This window comes from Anomaloglossus baeobatrachus, chromosome 2, assembly GCF_048569485.1.
Source record: "Anomaloglossus baeobatrachus isolate aAnoBae1 chromosome 2, aAnoBae1.hap1, whole genome shotgun sequence".
In the NCBI taxonomy this organism is placed as follows: domain Eukaryota; kingdom Metazoa; phylum Chordata; class Amphibia; order Anura; family Aromobatidae; genus Anomaloglossus; species Anomaloglossus baeobatrachus.
Window position 1 is genome coordinate 799,072,434 of NC_134354.1, and position 22,926 is coordinate 799,095,359.

Here is a 22,926-nt window from a genome sequence, read left to right on the forward strand (position 1 = left end):
CTCACCATCTGACCTGACAAATGCCAAATGGGGATGGTCGAAGTGCTATACCTGGGACATTGAGTGGGAAGTGGGTGTATTCGTCCCGAACCTGCAAAAGTAGAAGCCATTACCCAGTGGCCACGCCCGGTCAATCAAAAACAGGTCCGTGCATTTCTAGGAACTGCAAACTACTATCGAAAGTTTATCCCCAATTACAGTACCATAGCAAAACCGCTCACTGACCTCACAACCAAAAGATATGCCCGTAATCTTATCTGGACCCCAGAATGTGAAACTGCGTTCCTCCAATTGAAAGACCGGCTAGCCCAAAGCCCAGTCTTGACTTCTGTTGCAGGTTCAAAACATCCAAACAAACGCATCGGACACAGGACTAATGCGGGCGTCACACGATGCGATCTATCGTATGATCGCATGTGCGATCGTACCCACCCCCGTCGTTTGTGCGTCACGGGCAAATCGCTGCCCATATCGCACTAAGTCATTAAACCGCCGTCACACGCACTTACCTGCTGAGCAACCTCGCTGTGGGCGGCGAATATACTCTTCCTGAAGGGGGAGGGACGTTCGGCGTCACAGCGATGTCATACAGACGTAAACATCCCGCCCACCTCCTTTCCTTCCGCATAGCCGGCGGGAGCCGCGGGACGCAGATAAGCTGTGTTCATCGTTCCCAGGGTGTCACACAGAGCAATGTGTGCTACTCCGGGTACGATGAACAACCGGCGTTATGAAAAATAAATGATTTTTTTAAAAATAAGCGACGTGTACACGACTCACAATTTGTGACCGATTCAGCGTCACTCGGAAGTGTCACACAAAACGACGTCGCAAACGATGCCGGATGTGCGTCACGAAAACCGTGACCCCGACGATGCATCGCACGATAGATCGGCTCGTGTGACGCTCGCATAAGAGCTGTACTTCGCTAAGTGGGGGACAACGGTGAGGAACATCCGATAGCTTACCTCTCCCGGAAGCTGTTGGACCGAGAGAGGGCTTACGCCACCATAGAAAAAGAATGCCTGGCCATAGACTGGGCCCTGAAAAAATTGCAGCCCTACCTCTATGGCAATGAGTTCACAGTCCTCACTGACCACAATCCATTGAGTTGGCTAAATCGCACTGCCGGGGACAACGGGGAGTCTGGCGTTACAATGCTATAATTTGTCCATCTCCCATAAACAAGGCAAGAACCATGGAAATGCGGATGGGCTTTCTCGACAGGTGGAGAAGGATGATCGGAAGCCTATCATGTCTGGCTAATAGTAAGAAGGGGGAGGAATGTGACGACATGGATTCTGTCGGTGCCTAGCATGGGTTAATTTTCTTAACATTAAAGGCCCAGTCACACTAAACAACTTACCAGGGATCCCAACAACGATACAACCTGATAGGGATCGCTGGTAAGTTGCTAGGAGGTCGCTGGTGAGATGTCACACTAAGCGACGCTCCAGCGATCCCACCAGCAACCTGACCTGGCAGGGATTGCTGGAGCGTCGCTACACGGGTTGCTGGTGAGCTGTCAAACAGGCAGATCTCACCAGCAACCAGTGACCAGCCCCCAGCCAGCAGCACCGTGTGGAAGCAATGCTGCGCTTGGTAACTAAGGTAAATATCGGGTAACCAACCCGATATTTACCTTGGTTACCAGCGCACACCGCTTAGCGCTGGCTCCCTGCTCACCTAGCCACAGTACACATCGGGTTAATTACCCGATGTGTACTCTGCTACGTGTGCAGGGAGCAGGGAGACTGCTTCTGCGGACGCTGGTAACCACAGTAAACATCGGGTAACCAAGAAGCCCTTCCCTTGGTTACCCGATATTTACCTTCGTTACCAGCGTCCGCCGCTCTCACACTGCCAGTGCTCCTGTTCTCTGCACTCCTAGCCACAGTACACATGGGGTTAATTACCCGATGTGTACTCCGGCTACGTGTGCAAGGAGCAGGAGCCGGCACTGACAGCTGAGAGCGGCGGACGCTGGTAACGTCCTGCTGTGAGATCTCTAGTCGTTGCAGAATGGTCCAGGCCATTTTCTTCAAAGGCGATGTCCTGCTGGGCAGGACACATCGCTGTGTGTGACACTGTGTGACAGGGTGACAGTGACTGCTGAGATCATTATACAGGTCACTACTGCTGGGCAGGACACATCGCTGTGTGTGACACTGTGTGACAGGGTCACAGTGACTGCTGAGATCGTTATGTTTCTGCATCGCTGGTAAGATCTGACTGTGTGACATCTCACCTGCGACCTCCCAGCGACTTACCTGCGATCCCTATCAGGTCGCATCGTTTTCGGGATCGCAGGTAAGTCGTTGTGTGTGACTGGGCCTTTAAAAGTCTAGTGTTAAAGTTCTTGTTGACTCATGTAATTGCCTTGGCCAGTGAAGGTCAGACACCCAGACAAATCAATTATGCGAACCTCCCATTGTATTACTAGGGATATTTTGCATACGGCTTGAAATCTAGCCAATAAGAGCCCAGTCTTATCAAACCAAACGTGAAGGCCCCAATGGTCTGAATGGAGAGCTCAGGTGTATAAGAAGGACTGTCCATTGCCCGGGTAGACTCTTACTACATGATACAATCTAGGATCTGCGGATCCAATTGGCAAGCCATAACCGAACCTGGATTATAACACTACATGGACTTCAGCATCGAATGCAAGGATTCGGCTGAGACATCAAGGACTACCTAAGGAAGGAATCTAGCTTGGGACAATCCAGTCACCTGACTACAGACTTTGCAGACCTCAGCCAGCTTCATAAATCTGACGTTATTCCATTCTCGGTGGGTGCCCGCCAAAAGCGGGGTGCTGCTGGTTTGGAGTAAATAGCCCTGGAACCTCTGAGGCACGGACATTCTAATCCCTGGTGAGCAGCGGAAGGGTGAGACTCTGTTGCCGGTTACATTTGTGTGTTTTGCTGGTTATGTGTTATGTGCCGTTAATTGTTTGGGGATCCAATAAAGTCTTAATATTGTGATTCCCTCGCCCTGTGTTGTCTGAGTAGTGTTACACCCACGGTTAGGGAGGCCGGCGTTCAGTTGGGATGAGCCCTGAGCCACGCTGTCTTTCTAAAGGTGGCCAGGCCAGCGGACGAGAGCACCCACTGACCCCCGCGTCTCCACAGGAGAGCACCCACTGACCCCCGCGTCTCCACAGGAGAGCACCCACTGACCCTCGCGTCTCCACAGGAGAGCACCCACTGACCCTCGTGTCTCCACAGGAGAGCACCCACTGACCCTCGTGTCTCCACAGGAGAGCACCCACTGACCCTCGTGTCTCCACAGGAGAGCACCCACTGACCCTCGTGTCTCCACAGGAGAGCACCCACTGACCCCCGCGTCTCCACAGGAGAGCACCCACTGACCCTCGCGTCTCCACAGGAGAGCACCCACTGACCCTCGTGTCTCCACAGGAGAGCACCCACTGACCCTCGTGTCTCCACAGGAGAGCACCCACTGACCCTCGTGTCTCCACAGGAGAGCACCCACTGACCCTCGTGTCTCCACAGGAGAGCACCCACTGACCCCCGCGTCTCCACAGGAGAGCACCCACTGACCCCCGCGTCTCCACAGGAGAGCACCCACTGACCCTCGCGTCTCCACAGGAGAGCACCCACTGACCCTCGCGTCTCCACAGGAGAGCACCCACTGACCCTCGCGTCTCCACAGGAGAGCACCCACTGACCCTCGTGTCTCCACAGGAGAGCACCCACTGACCCTCGTGTCTCCACAGGAGAGCACCCACTGACCCCCGCGTCTCCACAGGAGAGCACCCACTGACCCCCGCGTCTCCACAGGAGAGCACCCACTGACCCCCGCGTCTCCACAGGAGAGCACCCACTGACCCCCGCGTCTCCACAGGAGAGCACCCACTGACCCTCGTGTCTCCACAGGAGAGCACCCACTGACCCCCGCGTCTCCACAGGAGAGCACCCACTGACCCCCGCGTCTCCACAGGAGAGCACCCACTGACCCCCCGCGTCTCCACAGGAGAGCACCCACTGACCCCCGCGTCTCCACAGGAGAGCACCCACTGACCCCCGCGTCTCCACAGGAGAGCACCCACTGACCCCCGCGTCTCCACAGGAGAGCACCCACTGACCCCCGCGTCTCCACAGGAGAGCACCCACTGACCCCCGCGTCTCCACAGGAGAGCACCCACTGACCCCCGCGTCTCCACAGGAGAGCACCCACTGACCCCCCGCGTCTCCACAGGAGAGCACCCACTGACCCCCGCGTCTCCACAGGAGAGCACCCACTGACCCTCGCGTCTCCACAGGAGAGCACCCACTGACCCCCCGCGTCTCCACAGGAGAGCACCCACTGACCCCCGCGTCTCCACAGGAGAGCACCCACTGACCCCCGCGTCTCCACAGGAGAGCACCCACTGACCCCCGCGTCTCCACAGGAGAGCACCCACTGACCTCCGCATCTCCACAGGAGAGCACCCACTGACCCCCGCGTCTCCACACTCGTCTCCTCAGAACTTCCCATAGTGGCTCGGTTGTCAAATCTGGAGACGCTCGCCTGGTTGTCAGATCTGGAGACGCTCGTTCTGGTTGTCAGATCTGGAGACGCTCGCCTGGTTGTCAGATCTGGAGACGCTCGCCTGGTTGTCAGATCTGGAGACGCTCGCCTGGTTGTCAGATCTGGAGACGCTCGCCTGGTTGTCAGATCTGGAGACGCTCGCCTGGTTGTCAGATCTGGAGACGCTCGCCTGGTTGTCAGATCTGGAGACGCTCGCCTGGTTGTCAGATCTGGAGACGCTCGCCTGGTTGTCAGATCTGGAGACGCTCGCCTGGTTGTCAGATCTGGAGACGCTCGCCTGGTTGTCAGATCTGGAGACGCTCGCCTGGTTGTCAGATCTGGAGACGCTCGCCTGGTTGTCAGATCTGGAGACGCTCGCCTGGTTGTCAGATCTGGAGACGCTCGCCTGGTTGTCAGATCTGGAGACGCTCGCCTGATTGTCAGATCTGGAGACGCTCGCCTGGTTGTCAGATCTGGAGACGCTCGCCTGGTTGTCAGATCTGGAGACGCTCGCCTGGTTGTCAGATCTGGAGACGCTCGCCTGGTTGTCAGATCTGGAGACGCTCGCCTGGTTGTCAGATCTGGAGACGCTCGCCTGGTTGTCAGATCTGGAGACGCTCGCCTGATTGTCAGATCTGGAGACGCTCGCCTGGTTGTCAGATCTGGAGACGCTCGCCTGGTTGTCAGATCTGGAGACGCTCGCCTGGTTGTCAGATCTGGAGACGCTCGCCTGGTTGTCAGATCTGGAGACGCTCGCCTGGTTGTCAGATCTGGAGACGCTCGCCTCCTAAATCTGTCACCTGTTGTTCTTCTTAGATGTGCGTTCTGTATCAATGTCTTGAAGGGGAACAGGTCGTCTACAGGGGGCTGCAGTGATGGCGGCACCTTCTCTGTCACTATAGAGCAGTACATCTGTGACTCCATGATCTCATCTCTTATCTGTAGCCCCCAACAATGGCAGCTCATGTGCCCCTCCCCCCCACAGCCGTTGCCTTCGCCTTCCTTGGTCTTGTGACATTTCTCTTCCATGTGGTGCTATTGCTGACGACATGAAATGGGAAGAGGTTTCCTGTGCCATAGCCCTTTTATAGTCCCTTGTCTGCTGGTCACCGGTGTATTGAAGAATTACTTATCTGAGGGGAAATTCTTCTCTAAGTTTTGCAGTCTAAACTTTAGCTTTAAAACAGAAACTAGGTAAATATAAATACAACCTGCGCCCCAAAAATAAGACAAAAAATGAGAGGACAGCAGCAAATCGGCAAGAATGTTCCTGTCAGTAGTGTGGGGTTACAGAAATTGTGGGTTTGTGCTCCAGCTAGCCGGCTGGGAGGGTGAGTGATACGACTAAGGCTGTGTGCGCACGTTGCATTTTTTCCCGCGTTAACGCTGCGTTTTAAACTGCAGCGTGTCAGTGCCAAATTGCATGCGTTCTGCTTTCCCAGCAAAGTCTAGGAGAAGTCTGAAAATTCAATGCGCACGCTGCTTTTTTAAACGCAGTGTTTTGGATGCCAAAAATTGATACGGAATTGCCGCATCCATTAGATGCGATAGACCCGGGACTCTACCCAGCTCATCCCGAATTGCCGTGGTGCGGTGGCAATCTGGGTAATAAGGAGTTAATGGCAGCCCATAGCTGTCACTAAGTCCTACGTTAATCATTGCAGACGTCTATGAGACACCCCCACTGATTAACCTGTAAGTGAAAGTAAATAAACACATACACCCGAAAAAATCCTTTATTTGGAATAAAAGACAAAAAAAAAAAAAAAAACCACCCTCTTTCACCACTTTATTAACCCCCAAATACCCCTCCAGGTCCGGCGTAATGCACACGAGGTCCCACAACGCTTCCAGCTCTGCTAAATGAAGCTGACAGGAGCGGCCACAGACCACAACCGCTCTCTGTCAGCTCCATGCAGCAACTGAAGTGAGTCGCTCTGTTAGCGGTGACGTCACTCAGGTGACCCGCGGCCACCGCGCTCAGGTGGAGGATTCCAGCTGTGGCCGCGGGTCACCTGAGTGATGGCACCGCTGATTGCGCTACTCACTTCAGTCACTCAGGGGGATTTGTGGTCACCGGTGAGTCCTTCACCGGTGATCGCAAATTAGGCCGTGGCACACAGGCAGAGCCGCGGGATGACAATGAAGTCAGGTGAAGTTCATCTGAGTTCATTCTGATCGCGCGGCTGTGTCTGCCGTCAGCGGGCATGTAGCAGAGCTGAATTGCCGGGGACCAATGTACCGGTAGCTTGAGACTGCTGACGTGTCACTGGCTGTTCTCTCTGTGCCGATCCCGTCATCTCGGCCCAGACCCTTCATTTCTAGGTTTACAGGTCTTTATTTGCCGGGCAATGTGCACTGGAATGTGTTGAGAATATGTGAAGACCCCGCTCCGCTCTTTTTACTATCGGTGCGACTTTGTGTTACGGGAAAGGGCCTTCCCTATAGCACACTTTAGCTTCGCTTTTAAAGACTTTCATTGGGGTGTACTTATTTTTGCAATATGGATGGTCTTAAATTAATTTGTTTGGAAAATTACTTTTTGGTTGTAAAATAACTTTTGATTTCAATCGACGTCCGAAGTGTGGGAGGATTGTGTAGTCTGGTATTCCAGAGACAGTGTGGACTCGGAAAGAAAACTGAAAGGTTCTCTGACAAATATGCTGGATGTACTAATTTATGCTGAGCGTTGTATATATGTATATACTGCGCACCCCCAGCCTGGATACAGCCTAGATACTCTACATTATATTTGGAGAGGCATCAACAAGGCCAATGATGAAAGGAACACCATTCCTACAGTAAAAACCGGAGGTGGATCGCTGATGATGTGGGGATGTGTGAGCTACAAAGGCACAGGAAACTTGGTCAGAAGGAAAGATGAATGCAGCACGTTATCAGCAAATACTGGATGCAAATTTGCACTCATCAGCGCAGAAGTTGCGTACCTGGACGTTCCAACATGACAACGATCCGAAACACAAGGCCAAGTCGACCTGTCATTGGCCAAAGCAGAACAAAGTGAAGGTTCTGGAGTGGCCACCTCAGTCTCCTGACCTCAATATCATTGAGCCACTCTGGGGAGAACTCAAGAGCACAGTTCATGCAAGAAAGCCCAGGAATTTACAGGAGCTGGAGGCCAAGAAGAATGGGCAGCTTCACCATCTGACCAAGAAGAATGGGCAGCTTCACCATCTGACCAAGAAGAATGGGCAGCTTCACCATCTGACCAAGAAGAATGGGCAGCTTCACCATCTGACCAAGAAGAATGGGCAGCTTTACCATCTGACCAAGAAGAATGGGCAGCTTTACCATCTGAGAAAATAAAGAGCCTCATCCACAAACACCACAAAAGACTTCAAGCTGTCATTGATGTTAGATTGGGTAATACACAATATTAAGAACTGGGGGATGGGAACTTTTCATCAAGGTTATTTGGATGTTTATGGTTGTCATTATGATTTAAAAAGAGAAAACACAGTAGTGACAATAAATGGCTTCACCCGACCACTAACAATGAGTGGAAAAAAGATTGTGTGTTATCATTCATATTCTCTGGAAAATGGCCAAGAAAGCAAAAAATCTGCCGGAGTGTGTAAACGTTTGAGCACAGCTGCATATATCACACACATCACCAGGCACAGCGCTGCTGCGTTGGCTAAACCCAGGACCTTTAGCCTCAAGGTATTCTCTAACAACTCTATTAATCCACTCAAATTTCCATATCCAGGCACCCATCTTTAAGCAACTCTTGACTAAGACCCAGGCGGGGTCGAAACATGGAATGACTTACCAGTCGCCTCAATAAATGTAATTAGTTTTTTGCATCACAATCTGAGTGACGTGACTTTATTTACTATCTTGGATTGGACCCATTTTCACCACCACACACTTATCTGAGTGCAGACCAATTTTTTTGATCTATATCACACATGCACACGGCGCATTACCTCCTCCTCCTCCGTGGGGGTCTGCTCGGTGGGGGAGTACATCTTTGGCTCCCCATTTCCCAGGTCTGAGGGTGGCTCCCATTGAGTGGTACCAGTGGGTACATGCCAGTAGTAGGTTCCTGAGGTGTCCTGCACCCGCATCCATCCTGAGGGCAGATCTGAGTCCGTATCCAGAGAATTACGTGGCCAGAAGCAATCTATAAAAAACAAGCCTGCATGTCACAAAGATTCTCACCGAGCCGCCACCACGCAGCGGCCACCCCCCTCACTGAGCCGCCTCCACGCCGCGGCTGTGCCCCTCACCGTGCCGCCTCCATGCCGCAGCCTCCCCCCTCACCGAGCCGCCACCACGCCGCGGCCACCCCCCTCACAGAGCCGCTTCCCTGAGCCACCTCCCCGCCGAGGCCGTCTTCACGCCGTGGCTGTCTCCCTCACTGACGATACCTATATGTCCAACAGCCATCTATAGCTGAACTGTAATCCACCTTCTATGGCGACTGCAGGCATCAACACAGAAATGGCGTCTGCCAAAACACGGCCCATCATCAGCCGCAGACCACAAAGTTTTCACCCATAACTGGAATCACCGCATTGCAAAATAAGTGATTTTTCACACAACTGGCCGTGCTGGGATTACTTGATTTCTACATTACGGGTCTGGAACGGAAGCACCGCTATTATATTACCACACGTGCCACGCTACATTTCATCATCAGCCACAGGAAGGCCCACCACGCGGCCACAGAAAGGCCCACAACCCTACAATCGGCCACAGGCAGGCCCACCACGCGGCCACAGGAAGGCCCACCACGCGGCCACGGGCAGGCCCACAACCCTACAATCGGCCACAGGCAGGCCCACCACGCAGCCACGGGCAGGCCCACCACGCGGCCACAGGAAGGCCCACAACCCTACAATCGGCCACAGGCAGGCCCACCACGCGGCCACAGGAAGGCCCACCACGCGGCCACAGGCAGGCCCACCAGCTGTCCTTCACTGCCCTGTTTAGACAGAGGAACTACAATTGGTCAATCTGCAGAAATACCGGTTCCTCAGCAGCTCGTTTCCTTCTTAGGCTAATTTCACACATCAGTTTTTTTTCCATCAGGCACAATCCGAAAAAAAACGGGTAAAACGGATCCGGCACCAGATCCGTTTTATCCCCATTGATTTGTATTAGCGCCGGATTGTGCGTGATGGCCTTGCGTTGCATTCGGCTTTTACCGGATCCGTCATAATTGCCTAAAGTGGCGGCCGGAGGGAACGTATCTTGTAACTTTTTTTGTCTGGCAAAAAAAAAACCGCATCGTGCCGGATCTGGCGCGATACGGCGTGTTTTACAATGGAAGCCTATGGACGCCGGACACGGCGCAATGCGGTAAAAAAACGGATGCGGCCGCCGGATCCGTTTTTGTAAACTGAGCATGCTCCAATGTATTGAAAAAAACGGATCCAGCAAAAAAAAAAAAAAAAGGACGAAAAGGATGCAAAAACGGACGCGCAGGATCCGTTTTTTGATGGATAAGGTATATTGGAACCGTCAAAAAAAAAAGGATCAGGCACATCAGTTTTTGCATATTCTTCGCCGGATCCGTTGCATCAGGCACACGCCGCATTGTGCTTGATGCCAAAAACTGATGTGTGAAAGTAGCCTTACATAGAACACCGTGCTGCCGAGAACTATCATTTCCATACTTAAAAATAATTGCACCCAATGAAAAAGCATTTTGCTCATTGGTCCATTGTTTGCAGCCTGTTTCGATGGGCTGATAAATCAGGAGTTCCTATAAATGCTTGGACTAATGGACTGTCCACCAGGACCTTCACACCATTGTGTCACACAGCTTCAAGAAGCAGACTCACAACTACCCAACATGTTCTGCCATACAACGCCATCAAAGGAAGAAGTCTGGCCTCAACCCCCTGAGGATGCCACAAGGCGAAACATGTTGGGGTGTCTAACAGTGTAGTCCTTAAGGGTCCGTTTCGCCTCCAGAACCCACAGTAGACACAGTACCAGACCACTAACCATATCAGGTTTTATTTCTGAGGATATCACCCCAATATAAGTTACACTACGCTGCAGTCTTGAGTTTAGGGAAATGATTTGCAAACACCAGTCTGTACAATAGACTATGCATTCACCCAACCAAGGTTGTGTGTGGCAAACTGAGTGATCTGGCCAGCTTTGGGCCACACACGCACAACACCTTGGCTGGCCGCTCATCATACCTGAGTCGTCAGGAGAGCCGTAGGATGGGCTTCCTTGGGAGAGAGTTGCCCAGCTGGAGTCCTCATCACTTCCACCAGTATTCCTCATACCGAAGAGTAGGCTGGCACTGCGCCCGTTCTCCCTGCCCTTCCCACTGTCCGGCACAACCTCAGAGCTGAGCTCCGAGGTCTCAGTAGTGATGGGGTCAGTGACCTCGCTTTGGGCAGGGGTCAGATCATCCTCCTCATCCTCCCCGTCCTGGATGAGCAGCGGAGGGGACTGGTTCATACTGCTGCGGTTGACGCAGTTGAGCGCGGAGACGTGCAGCTCCTCCAGGTGAGCGCGCTTCTCCTCTTTCTCTTGGTTGCAGTTTGTCCAGTCTTTGTTGATGTGCTCCGGGTCTGGGTTGCAATTCTGATCTTCCTTCTCATGCTCTGCTGCCTTACGCAGTTGGTTCTGCCCTTCTTTTAACCATTTTGGGTTGGTGCGGTCCGAGGGGGCCCCAGAGCCCAGCTCTGCACTGACTAAGCCCATTGCGCTCTGCAGGTCAGTGTGAGCGTAGATCTGCCTGCTCTTGGAAGACAGGAGGTCGTTGTGGGAGGTGAGGAGGCTGAGGGTGAGGGCGGACACCGGGCTCTTCTCAGTCAGCGGGCTGGACATCATAACTGGGGAACTGAGAGAAATCAGTGTGTAAGAAGATTGGAGGGGCAAAGGCAAGCAGACCGCAGGGGAGGGGAGGCGAAGCCAAGCAGACCGCAGGGGAGGGGAGGCGAAGCCGAGCAGACCGCAGGGGAGGGGAGGCGAAGCCGAGCAGACCGCAGGGGAGGGGAGGCGAAGGCGAGCAGACCGCAGGGGAGGGGAGGCGAAGGCGAGCAGACCGCAGGGGAGGGGAGGCGAAGGCGAGCAGACCGCAGGGGAGGGGAGGCGAAGGCGAGCAGACCGCAGGGGAGGGGAGGCGAAGGCAAGCAGACCGCAGGGGAGGGGAGGCGAAGGCAAGCAGACCGCAGGGGAGGGGAGGCGAAGGCAAGCAGACCGCAGGGGAGGGGAGGCGAAGGCAAGCAGACCGCAGGGGAGGGGAGGCGAAGGCAAGCAGACCGCAGGGGAGGGGAGGCGAAGGCAAGCAGACCGCAGGGGAGGGGAGGCGAAGGCAAGCAGACCGCAGGGGAGGGGAGGCGAAGGCAAGCAGACCGCAGGGGAGGGGAGGCGAAGGCAAGCAGACCGCAGGGGAGGGGAGGCGAAGGCAAGCAGACCGCAGGGAGGGGAGGCGAAGGCAAGCAGACCGCAGGGGAGGGGAGGCGAAGGCAAGCAGACCGCAGGGGAGGGGAGGCGAAGGCAAGCAGACCGCAGGGGAGGGGAGGCGAAGGCAAGCAGACCGCAGGGGAGGGGAGGCGAAGGCAAGCAGACCGCAGGGGAGGGGAGGCGAAGGCAAGCAGACCGCAGGGGAGGGGAGGCGAAGGCAAGCAGACCGCAGGGGAGGGGAGGCGAAGGCAAGGAGACCGGGGGAGAGGCGAAGGCAAGCAGACCGCAGGGGAGGGGAGGCGAAGGCAAGCAGACCGCAGGGGAGGGGAGGCGAAGGCAAGCAGACCGCAGGGGAGGGGAGGCGAAGGCAAGCAGACCGCAGGGGAGGGGAGGCGAAGGCAAGCAGACCGGAGGAGAGGCGAAGGCAAGCAGACCGCAGGGGAGGGGAGGCGAAGGCAAGGAGACCGGAGGAGAGGCGAAGGCAAGCAGACCGCAGGGGAGGGGAGGCGAAGGCAAGCAGACCGCAGGGGAGGGGGAGGCGAAGGCAAGCAGACCGCAGGGGAGGGGAGGCGAAGGCAAGCAGACCGCAGGGGAGGGGAGGCGAAGGCAAGCAGACCGCAGGGGAGGGGAGGCGAAGGCAAGCAGACCGCAGGGGAGGGGAGGCGAAGGCAAGCAGACCGCAGGGGAGGGGAGGCGAAGGCAAGCAGACCGCAGGGGAGGGGAGGCGAAGGCAAGCAGACCGCAGGGGAGGGGGAGGCGAAGGCAAGCAGACCGCAGGGGAGGGGAGGCGAAGGCAAGCAGACCGCAGGGGAGGGGAGGCGAAGGCAAGCAGACCGCAGGGGAGGGGAGGCGAAGGCAAGCAGACCGCAGGGGAGGGGAGGCGAAGGCAAGCAGACCGCAGGGGAGGGGAGGCGAAGGCAAGCAGACCGCAGGGGAGGGGAGGCGAAGGCAAGCAGACCGCAGGGGAGGGGAGGCGAAGGCAAGCAGACCGCAGGGGAGGGGAGGCGAAGGCAAGCAGACCGCAGGGGAGGGGAGGCGAAGGCAAGCAGACCGCAGGGGAGGGGAGGCGAAGGCAAGCAGACCGCAGGGGAGGGGAGGCGAAGGCAAGCAGACCGCAGGGGAGGGGAGGCGAAGGCAAGCAGACCGCAGGGGAGGGGAGGCGAAGGCAAGCAGACCGCAGGGGAGGGGAGGCGAAGGCAAGCAGACCGCAGGGGAGGGGAGGCGAAGGCAAGCAGACCGCAGGGGAGGGGAGGCGAAGGCAAGCAGACCGCAGGGGAGGGGAGGCGAAGGCAAGCGAGAGGCGAGACAAAAAGGTGAAATCTGGAAGAACAAAGTTGAGCAGCTGAGGATGTAGCAGAGTCTACAGAAGCAAAAAACTGGCGCCTTTGTAGAGGAGCTAGCAAACGCCAAAGAGTGCCGGATCCTGAGCCGGAATAGACAGACCCACGGTGTATACAGAGAGGGGCTGCACCAGCGACAGGGGGACATGGAAAGCCGAAACTGCTGTGTGATACTGAACAGTAGCGACACATGAGAATGAACCTGACAATGGAGTCTGCAGAACGGGCCGGAACGTAAGAAGAAGGAGGAATGTATAAAACTATTAATATCAGCATTTCTCTTTATTGGTACGTTCCGTGCAGTTCTGCAGACTCCATGGTCATCCTCACGTGCAGCTATTGTTCAGTATCACTCAGCAGTGTCGCCTTCACATGTACCCCTGTCGCTGGTGCAGCCCCTCTCTATAGAGTGACGGTTTTAGGGGTTTTACACCCAGTTCAGACTCAGAATGGTGTTCCAGACGTTATTCTTAATTCACCCACCATCTACTCATCGAATCTAGGGGGCACCGACAGAACTAGAAGCCGCGAGAGAGCAGACTGTGCCAGCAGTGCCCCCAGGAGGCCGGAAGATGAGGCCCAACTCATGCCGAGGAGCCCCTAAGGCTATGTGCGCACGTGTGCGTATTACATGCAGTTACGCTGCGATATGTAGCGCAGCGTAACTTCATGCGTCCTGCGTCCCCTGCACAGTCTATGCAGATTGTGCAGGGGCCGTGCGCACGTGGCGTCTTAGAGCGCAGCGCTTCAGCTGCTGCCCGAAGCGCTGCATTCTGAGAAGTGACATGTCACTTCTTCCGTGTGCTTTGCTGGCATTCCCCGCTCTGTCTATTGCAGGAGCTGCAGGCAGAGCGCACGTTCTCGCCGGCACCATGCGCGTCAGAACGGAGCTTTTCAGCTGCGCTCTGAAGCGCACCTTTTAGGTGCAGCGCAGAGAGCACACGTGCGCACATAGCCAAACACTCTGCAGTGAGGGACACTAATCTACTCCTAAACGTCACCTCCATGAAAGAGGAAGAGACACTGCCCATACTACCAGCGGCAAAAAGAGTGCAGCGGCCATAGCAGCGCAATAGGTCAGCGCCTGCCACAGACTAAGAGGACATGTCATGGACTTCTGTGCCCCACCCCAGAGGAGCCTCCGCGCCCCACCCACCCTGGAGGAGCCTCTACGCCGGCGTCGGGACAGAGAGAGCGCGCGGGGAGGCCCGGCGTCGGGACAGAGAGAGCGCGCGGGGAGGCCCGGCGTCGGGACAGAGAGAGCGCGCGGGGAGGGCCCGGCGTCGGGACAGAGAGAGCGCGCGGGGAGGCCCGGCGTCGGGACAGAGAGAGCGCGCGGGGAGGCCCGGCGTCGGGACAGAGAGAGCGCGCGGGGAGGCCCGGCGTCGGGACAGAGAGAGCGCGCGGGGAGGCCCGGCGTCGGGACAGAGAGAGCGCGCGGGGAGGCCCGGCGTCGGGACAGAGAGAGCGCGCGGGGAGGCCCGGCGTCGGGACAGAGAGAGCGCGCGGGGAGGCCCGGCGTCGGGACAGAGAGAGCGCGCGGGGAGGCCCGGCGTCGGGACAGAGAGAGCGCGCGGGGAGGCCCGGCGTCGGGACACAGATGTGGCTATCGGACAAGGATTTTGGCTACTGGTCATCATAATAAGGACAGAAGACAGTTTTAAGATGGAAATTCAGGAACTTGAGCACCATACAACAGAACAGAAGAAGCAATGGAAAAGATCCTCACAGCTTTTCAGGCGGCAGCAGGACTGATCGGCCGGCTCAGGCGGCAGCAGGACTGATCGGCCGGCTCAGGCGGCAGCAGGACTGATCGGCCGGCTCAGGCGGCAGCAGGACTGATCGGCCGGCTCAGGCGGCAGCAGGACTGATCGGCCGGCTCAGGCGGCAGCAGGACTGATCGGCCGGCTCAGGCGGCAGCAGGACTGATCACCATAGACATGACCAAATCATGCACAGACACACATATAGCAGCACGGAGTGTGCCATCTTTTATACTATATATTAAGGATAGTCAACAACACTATGCAGGAGTCCTGAAAACCACTCAGGACAGGATGTGCGGTTGTTTTGAAGGGTATGAAGTGTAATAGGTGGGATATAGAGGACAGGATGGTATAAATGATGCACAAGAGATCCCGGTAGAGTACCGCCATCCACCAGCAGTGACCATCGCACCTCCTTACCTGGGATCTCCGCAGGAAGCTGATCATTCTCCGCCAGCGCACGACCTGCAATGAGAGGAAGGAGATTACAGCTGTATGCCTCTGCCGGGCCGCGCTCTGCTTTCAGCACCGCACAGGCGCCACTACTGACTGTCTCCACAACATGAGCGTCAGAATCAGCCCGGACGGAAGGACCGGCATCCAGGAACAACCAACTCCGCCCAGACGGGAGCGCCCGGCACCGCGGAGTACAGGATGGAGGAGTACCGGAATATAATGACACGCCGTGCACGACCCGATGCATACACCGTCAGGGGTGTACATACTAAGCACACTGCGGGGTGTACATACAGTGCCTTGTGAAAGTATTCAGCCCCCTTGAATTTTTCAACAATTGTGAAGATGAACGATATTTATTGCTTGTTGTAAACTTTTTTAAAAGATAAATAACTGAAGATTGTGGCGTGCAATATTATTCACCCCCTTTACTGTTAGTGCAGAAACTCCCTCCAGAAGTTGATTGAGGATCTGTGAATGATGCAATGTCGCTCTAAATGACTGATGATGATAAATATAAGCCCCTGTGTGTAATCAAGTCTCCGTATAAATTCACCTGCTCTGTGATAGGCTCATGTTCTGTGTAAAGCGCAGAGAGCATCATGAAGACCAAGGAACACAACAGGCAGGTCCAGGATACTGTTGTGGAGAAGTTTAAAGCCGGATTTGGTTACAAAAAGATTTCCACAACTTTAAACATCCCAAGGAGCTCTGTGCAAGCGATCATATTGAAATGGAAGGAGAATCATACCACTGCAAATCTACCAAGACCCGGCCGTCCATCCAAACTATCATCTCACACAAGAAGAAGACTGATCAGAGACGCAGCCAAGAGGCCCATGATCCCTCTGGATGATCTGCAGAGATCTACAGCTGAGGTGGGAGAGTCTGTCCATAGCACAACAATCAGTCTACACTGCACAAATCTGGCCTTTATGGAAGAGTGGGAAGAAGAAAGCCATTTCTCAAAGATATTCATAAAAAGTGTCATTTAAAGTTTCCCACAAGCCGCCTGGAGACACCAAACATGTGGAAGAAGGTGTAAAAGCAACACAGCTCATCACCCTGCACACACCATCCCCACTGTCAGACATGGTGGAGGCAGCATCATGGTTTGGGCCTGCTTTTCTTCAGCAGGGACAGGGAAGATGGTAAAATTGATGGGAAGATGGATGGAGCCAAATACTGGACCATTCTTGAAGAAAACCTGTTGGAGTCTGCAAAAGACCTGAGACTGGGACGGAGATTTGTCTTCCAACAAGACAATGATCCCAAACATAAAGCAAAATCTACAATGGAATGGATCACAAATAACCGTATCCAGGTGTATGGATCACAAATAACCGTATCCAGGTGTTAGAATGGCCAAGTCACAGCCCAGACCTGAACCCAATCGAGAATCTGTGGAAAGAGCTGAAAACTGCTGTTTACAAACGCCTCCATCCAACCTCACTCTGCTCCAGCTGTTTACAAAGGAAGAATGGGCGAGAATTTCACCTCTCCATGTGCAAAACTGATAGACACATACCCCAAGAGACTGCAGCTGTAATCGCAGCAAAAGGGGGCGCTGCAAAGGATTCACTTACAGGGGATGAATAATATTGCACGCCCTAATTTACAGTTATTTATTTTTTTTAAAAAAAGTGTAAAATAAGCAATAAATTTCCTTCACCTTCACAATTGTGTCACTTGTTGTTGATTCTTCACCAGAACATTAACATTTTATCTTTATGTTTGATGCCTGAAATGTGGGAAAAGGGCGAAAAATTCAAGGGGGCTTAATACTTTCACAAGGCACTGTACTGATGGCAGGTGAGGCGTGTATACACGCTAAGCGCAGGTGAGGCGTGTATACACGCTAAGCGCAGGTGAGGCGTGTATACACGCTAAGCGCAGGTGAGGCGTGTATACACGCTAAGCGCAGGTGAGGCGTGTATACACGCTAAGCGCAGGTGAGGCGTGTATACACGCTAAGCGCAGGTGAGGCGTGTATACACGCTAAGCGCAGGTGAGGCGTGTATACACGCTAAGCGCAGGTGAGGCGTGTATACACGCTAAGCGCAGGTGAGGCGTGTATACACGCTAAGCGCAGGTGAGGCGTGTATACACGCTAAGCGCAGGTGAGGCGTGTATACACGCTAAGCGCAGGTGAGGCGTGTATACACGCTAAGCGCAGGTGAGGCGTGTATACACGCTAAGCGCAGGTGAGGCGTGTATACACGCTAAGCGCAGGTGAGGCGTGTATACACGCTAAGCGCAGGTGAGGCGTGTATACACGCTAAGCGCAGGTGAGGCGTGTATACACGCTAAGCGCAGGTGAGGCGTGTATACACGCTAAGCGCAGGTGAGGGGTATATATACCAAGCACAGGTGAGGGGGTGTATATACTAAGCACAGGTGAGGGGGTGTATATACTAAGCACAGGTGAGGGGGTGTATATACTAAGCACAGGTGAGGGGGTGTATATACTAAGCACAGGTGAGGGGGTGTATATACTAAGCACAGGTGAGGGGGTGTATATACTAAGCACAGGTGAGGGGGTGTATATACTAAGCACAGGTGAGGGGGTGTATATACTAAGCACAGGTGAGGGGGTGTATATACTAAGCACGGGTGAGGGGGTGTATATACTAAGCACGGGTGAGGGGGTGTATATACTAAGCACGGGTGAGGGGGTGTATATACTAAGCACGGGTGAGGGGGTGTATATACTAAGCACGGGTGAGGGGGTGTATATACTAAGCACGGGTGAGGGGGTGTATATACTAAGCACGGGTGAGGGGGTGTATATACTAAGCACGGGTGAGGGGGTGTATATACTAAGCACAGGTGAGGGGGTGTATATACTAAGCACGGGTGAGGGGGTGTATATACTAAGCACGGGTGAGGGGGTGTATATACTAAGCACGGGTGAGGGGGTGTATATACTAAGCACGGGTGAGGGGGTGTATATACTAAGCACGGGTGAGGGGGTGTATATACTAAGCACGGGTGAGGGGGTGTATATACTAAGCACGGGTGAGGGGGTGTATATACTAAGCACGGGTGAGGGGGTGTATATACTAAGCACGGGTGAGGGGGTGTATATACTAAGCACGGGTGAGGGGGTGTATATACTAAGCACGGGTGAGGGGGTGTATATACTAAGCACGGGTGAGGGGGTGTATATACTAAGCACGGGTGAGGGGGTGTATATACTAAGCACGGGTGAGGGGGTGTATATACTAAGCACGGGTGAGGGGGTGTATATACTAAGCACGGGTGAGGGGGTGTATATACTAAGCACGGGTGAGGGGGTGTATATACTAAGCACGGGTGAGGGGGTGTATATACTAAGCACGGGTGAGGGGGTGTATATACTAAGCACGGGTGAGGGGGTGTATATACTAAGCACGGGTGAGGGGGTGTATATACTAAGCACGGGTGAGGGGGTGTATATACTAAGCACGGGTGAGGGGGTGTATATACTAAGCACGGGTGAGGGGTGTATATACTAAGCACGGGTGAGGGGGTGTATATACTAAGCACGGGTGAGGGGTGTATATACTAAGCACGGGTGAGGGGTGTATATACTAAGCACGGGTGAGGGGTGTATATACTAAGCGCAGGTGAGTGGTGTATATACTAAGCACGGGTGAGGGGTGTATATACTAAGCACGGGTGAGGGGTGTATATACTAAGCACGGGTGAGGGGTGTATATACTAAGCACGGGTGAGGGGTGTATATACTAAGCACGGGTGAGGGGTGTATATACTAAGCACGGGTGAGGGGTGTATATACTAAGCACGGGTGAGGGGTGTATATACTAAGCACGGGTGAGGGGTGTATATACTAAGCACGGGTGAGGGGTGTATATACTAAGCACGGGTGAGGGGTGTATATACTAAGCACGGGTGAGGGGTGTATATACTAAGCACGGGTGAGGGGTGTATATACTAAGCACGGGTGAGGGGTGTATAAACTAAGCACGGGTGAGGGGTGTATATACTAAGCACGGGTGAGGGGTGTATATACTAAGCACGGGTGAGGGGTGTATATACTAAGCACGGGTGAGGGGTGTATATACTAAGCACGGGTGAGGGGTGTATATACTAAGCGCAGGTGCGGGGTGTATATACTAAGCGCAGGTGCGGGGTGTATATACTAAGCGCAGGTGAGTGGTGTATATACTAAGCGCAGGTGAGGGGTGTATACACATGGCACGGGTGAGTGGTGTATATACTAAGCGCAGGTGAGGGGTGTATACACATGGCACGGGTGAGTGGTGTATATACTAAGCGCAGGTGAGGGGTGTATATACTAAGCACAGGTGAGTGGTGTATATACTAAGCGCAGGTGAGGGGTGTATATACTAAGGGCAGGTGAGGGGTGTATATACTAAGCGCAGGTGAGGGGTGTATATACTAAGCGCAGGTGAGGGGTGTATACACATGGCACGGGTGAGGGGTGTATACACATGGCACGGGTGAGGGGTGTATACACATGGCACGGGTGAGGGGTGTATATACTAAGCGCAGGTGAGGGGTGTATATACTAAGCGCAGGTGAGGGGTGTATATACTAAGCACAGGTGAGGGGTGTATATACTAAGCACAGGTGAGGGGTGTATATACTAAGCACAGGTGAGGGGTGTATATACTAAGCGCAGGTGAGGGGTGTATATACTAAGCGCAGGTGAGTGGTGTATACACATGGCACGGGTGAGTGGTGTATATACTAAGCGCAGGTGAGGGGTGTATATACTAAGCGCAGGTGAGGGGTGTATATACTAAGCGCAGGTGAGGGGTGTATATACTAAGCGCAGGTGAGGGGTGTATATACTAAGCGCAGGTGAGTGGTGTATATACTAAGCGCAGGTGAGGGGGGTATATACTAAGCGCAGGTGAGGGGGGTATATACTAAGCGCAGGTGAGGGGGGTATATACTAAGCGCAGGTGAGGGGGGTATATACTAAGCGCAGGTGAGGGGTGTATATACTAAGCGCAGGTGAGGGGTGTATATACTAAGCGCAGGTGAGGGGTGTATATACTAAGCACAGGTGAGGGGTGTATATACTAAGCACAGGTGAGGGGTGTATATACTAAGCACGGGTGAGTGGTGTATATACTAAGCACGGGTGAGGGGTGTATATACTAAGCACAGGTGAGGGGTGTATATACTAAGCGCAGGTGAGGGGTGTATATACTAAGCGCAGGTGAGGGGTGTATATACTAAGCGCAGGTGAGGGGTGTATATACTAAGCGCAGGTGAGGGGGGTATATACTAAGCACAGGTGAGTGGTGTATATACTAAGCGCAGGTGAGGGGTGTATACACTAAGCACAGGTGAGTGGTGTATATACTAAGCACAGGTGAGTGGTGTATATACTAAGCACAGGTGAGGGGTGTATATACTAAGCGCAGGTGAGGGGTGTATACACTAAGCACAGGTGAGTGGTGTATATACTAAGCGCAGGTGAGGGGTGTATATACTAAGCGCAGGTGAGGGGTGTATACACTAAGCACAGGTGAGGGGTGTATATACTAAGCACAGGTGAGGGGTGTATATACTAAGCACAGGTGAGGGGGTGTATATACTAAGCGCAGGTGAGGGGTGTATACACTAAGCGCAGGTGAGGGGTGTATACACTAAGCGCAGGTGAGGGGTGTATATACTAAGCGCAGGTGAGGGGTGTATATACTAAGCGCAGGTGAGGGGTGTATATACTAAGCGCAGGTGAGGGGTGTATATACTAAGCGCAGGTGAGGGGTGTATACACTAAGCGCAGGTGAGGGGTGTATACACTAAGCGCAGGTGAGGGGTGTATACACTAAGCGCAGGTGAGGGGTGTATACACTAAGCGCAGGTGAGGGGTGTATATACTAAGCGCAGGTGAGGGGTGTATATACTAAGCGCAGGTGAGGGGTGTATATACTAAGCGCAGGTGAGGGGTGTATATACTAAGCGCAGGTGAGGGGTGTATACACTAAGCGCAGGTGAGGGGTGTATACACTAAGCGCAGGTGAGGGGTGTATATACTAAGCGCAGGTGAGGGGTGTATATACTAAGCGCAGGTGAGGGGTGTATACACTAAGCGCAGGTGAGGGGTGTATACACTAAGCGCAGGTGAGGGGTGTATATACTAAGCGCAGGTGAGGGGTGTATATACTAAGCGCAGGTGAGGGGTGTATATACTAAGCGCAGGTGAGGGGTGTATATACTAAGCGCAGGTGAGGGGGGTATATACTAAGCGCAGGTGAGGAGTGTATATACTAAGCGCAGGTGAGGGGTGTATATACTAAGCGCAGGTGAGGGGTGTATATACTAAGCGCAGGTGAGGGGGGTATATACTAAGCGCAGGTGAGGGGTGTATATACTAAGCGCAGGTGAGGGGTGTATATACTAAGCGCAGGTGAGGGGTGTATATACTAAGCGCAGGTGAGGGGTGTATATACTAAGCGCAGGTGAGGGGTGTATATACTAAGCGCAGGTGAGGGGGGTATATACTAAGCGCAGGTGAGGGGGGTATATACTAAGCGCAGGTGAGGGGTGTATATACTAAGCGCAGGTGAGGGGTGTATATACTAAGCGCAGGTGAGGGGTGTATATACTAAGCGCAGGTGAGGGGTGTATATACTAAGCGCAGGTGAGGGGTGTATATACTAAGCGCAGGTGAGGGGTGTATATACTAAGCGCAGGTGAGGGGTGTATATACTAAGCGCAGGTGGGGGGTGTATATACTAAGCGCAGGTGAGGGGTGTATACACTAAGCGCAGGTGAGGGGTGTATACACTAAGCGCAGGTGAGGGGTGTATACACTAAGCGCAGGTGAGGGGTGTATACACTAAGCGCAGGTGAGGGGTGTATATACTAAGCGCAGGTGAGGGGTGTATACACTAAGCGCAGGTGAGGGGTGTATACACTAAGCGCAGGTGAGGGGTGTATACACTAAGCGCAGGTGAGGGGTGTATACACTAAGCGCAGGTGAGGGGTGTATATACTAAGCGCAGGTGAGGGGTGTATACACTAAGCGCAGGTGAGGGGTGTATACACTAAGCGCAGGTGAGGGGTGTATACACTAAGCGCAGGTGAGGGGTGTATACACTAAGCGCAGGTGAGGGGTGTATACACTAAGCGCAGGTGAGGGGTGTATATACTAAGCGCAGGTGAGGGGTGTATACACTAAGCGCAGGTGAGGGGTGTATATACTAAGCGCAGGTGGGGGGTGTATATACTAAGCGCAGGTGAGGGGTGTATATACTAAGCACAGGTGGGGGGTGTATATACTAAGCGCAGGTGAGGGGTGTATACACTAAGCGCAGGTGAGGGGTGTATATACTAAGCGCAGGTGAGGGGTGTATATACTAAGCACAGGTGGGGGGTGTATATACTAAGCGCAGGTGAGGGGTGTATACACTAAGCACAGGTGGGGGGTGTATATACTAAGC

The 22,926-nt window shown here is 54.0% G+C and overlaps 1 protein-coding gene across 1 annotated transcript in view; it reads right to left on the reverse strand.

Moving 5' to 3' along the window:
• APBB1 (amyloid beta precursor protein binding family B member 1) overlaps positions 1 to 22,926 on the reverse strand; it is a 45,645-nt gene that overhangs the window by 22,238 nt on the left and 481 nt on the right. Inside the window, exons 2-4 of the mRNA XM_075337713.1 lie at positions 15,464 to 15,508; positions 10,719 to 11,371; positions 8,487 to 8,683 (exon numbers count right to left, since the gene is read on the reverse strand). Of these exons, the coding sequence (XP_075193828.1) occupies positions 8,487 to 8,683; positions 10,719 to 11,361 (840 nt within the window). The 5' untranslated portion in view covers positions 11,362 to 11,371; positions 15,464 to 15,508. The remainder of the gene's footprint in view (positions 1 to 8,486; positions 8,684 to 10,718; positions 11,372 to 15,463; positions 15,509 to 22,926) is intronic.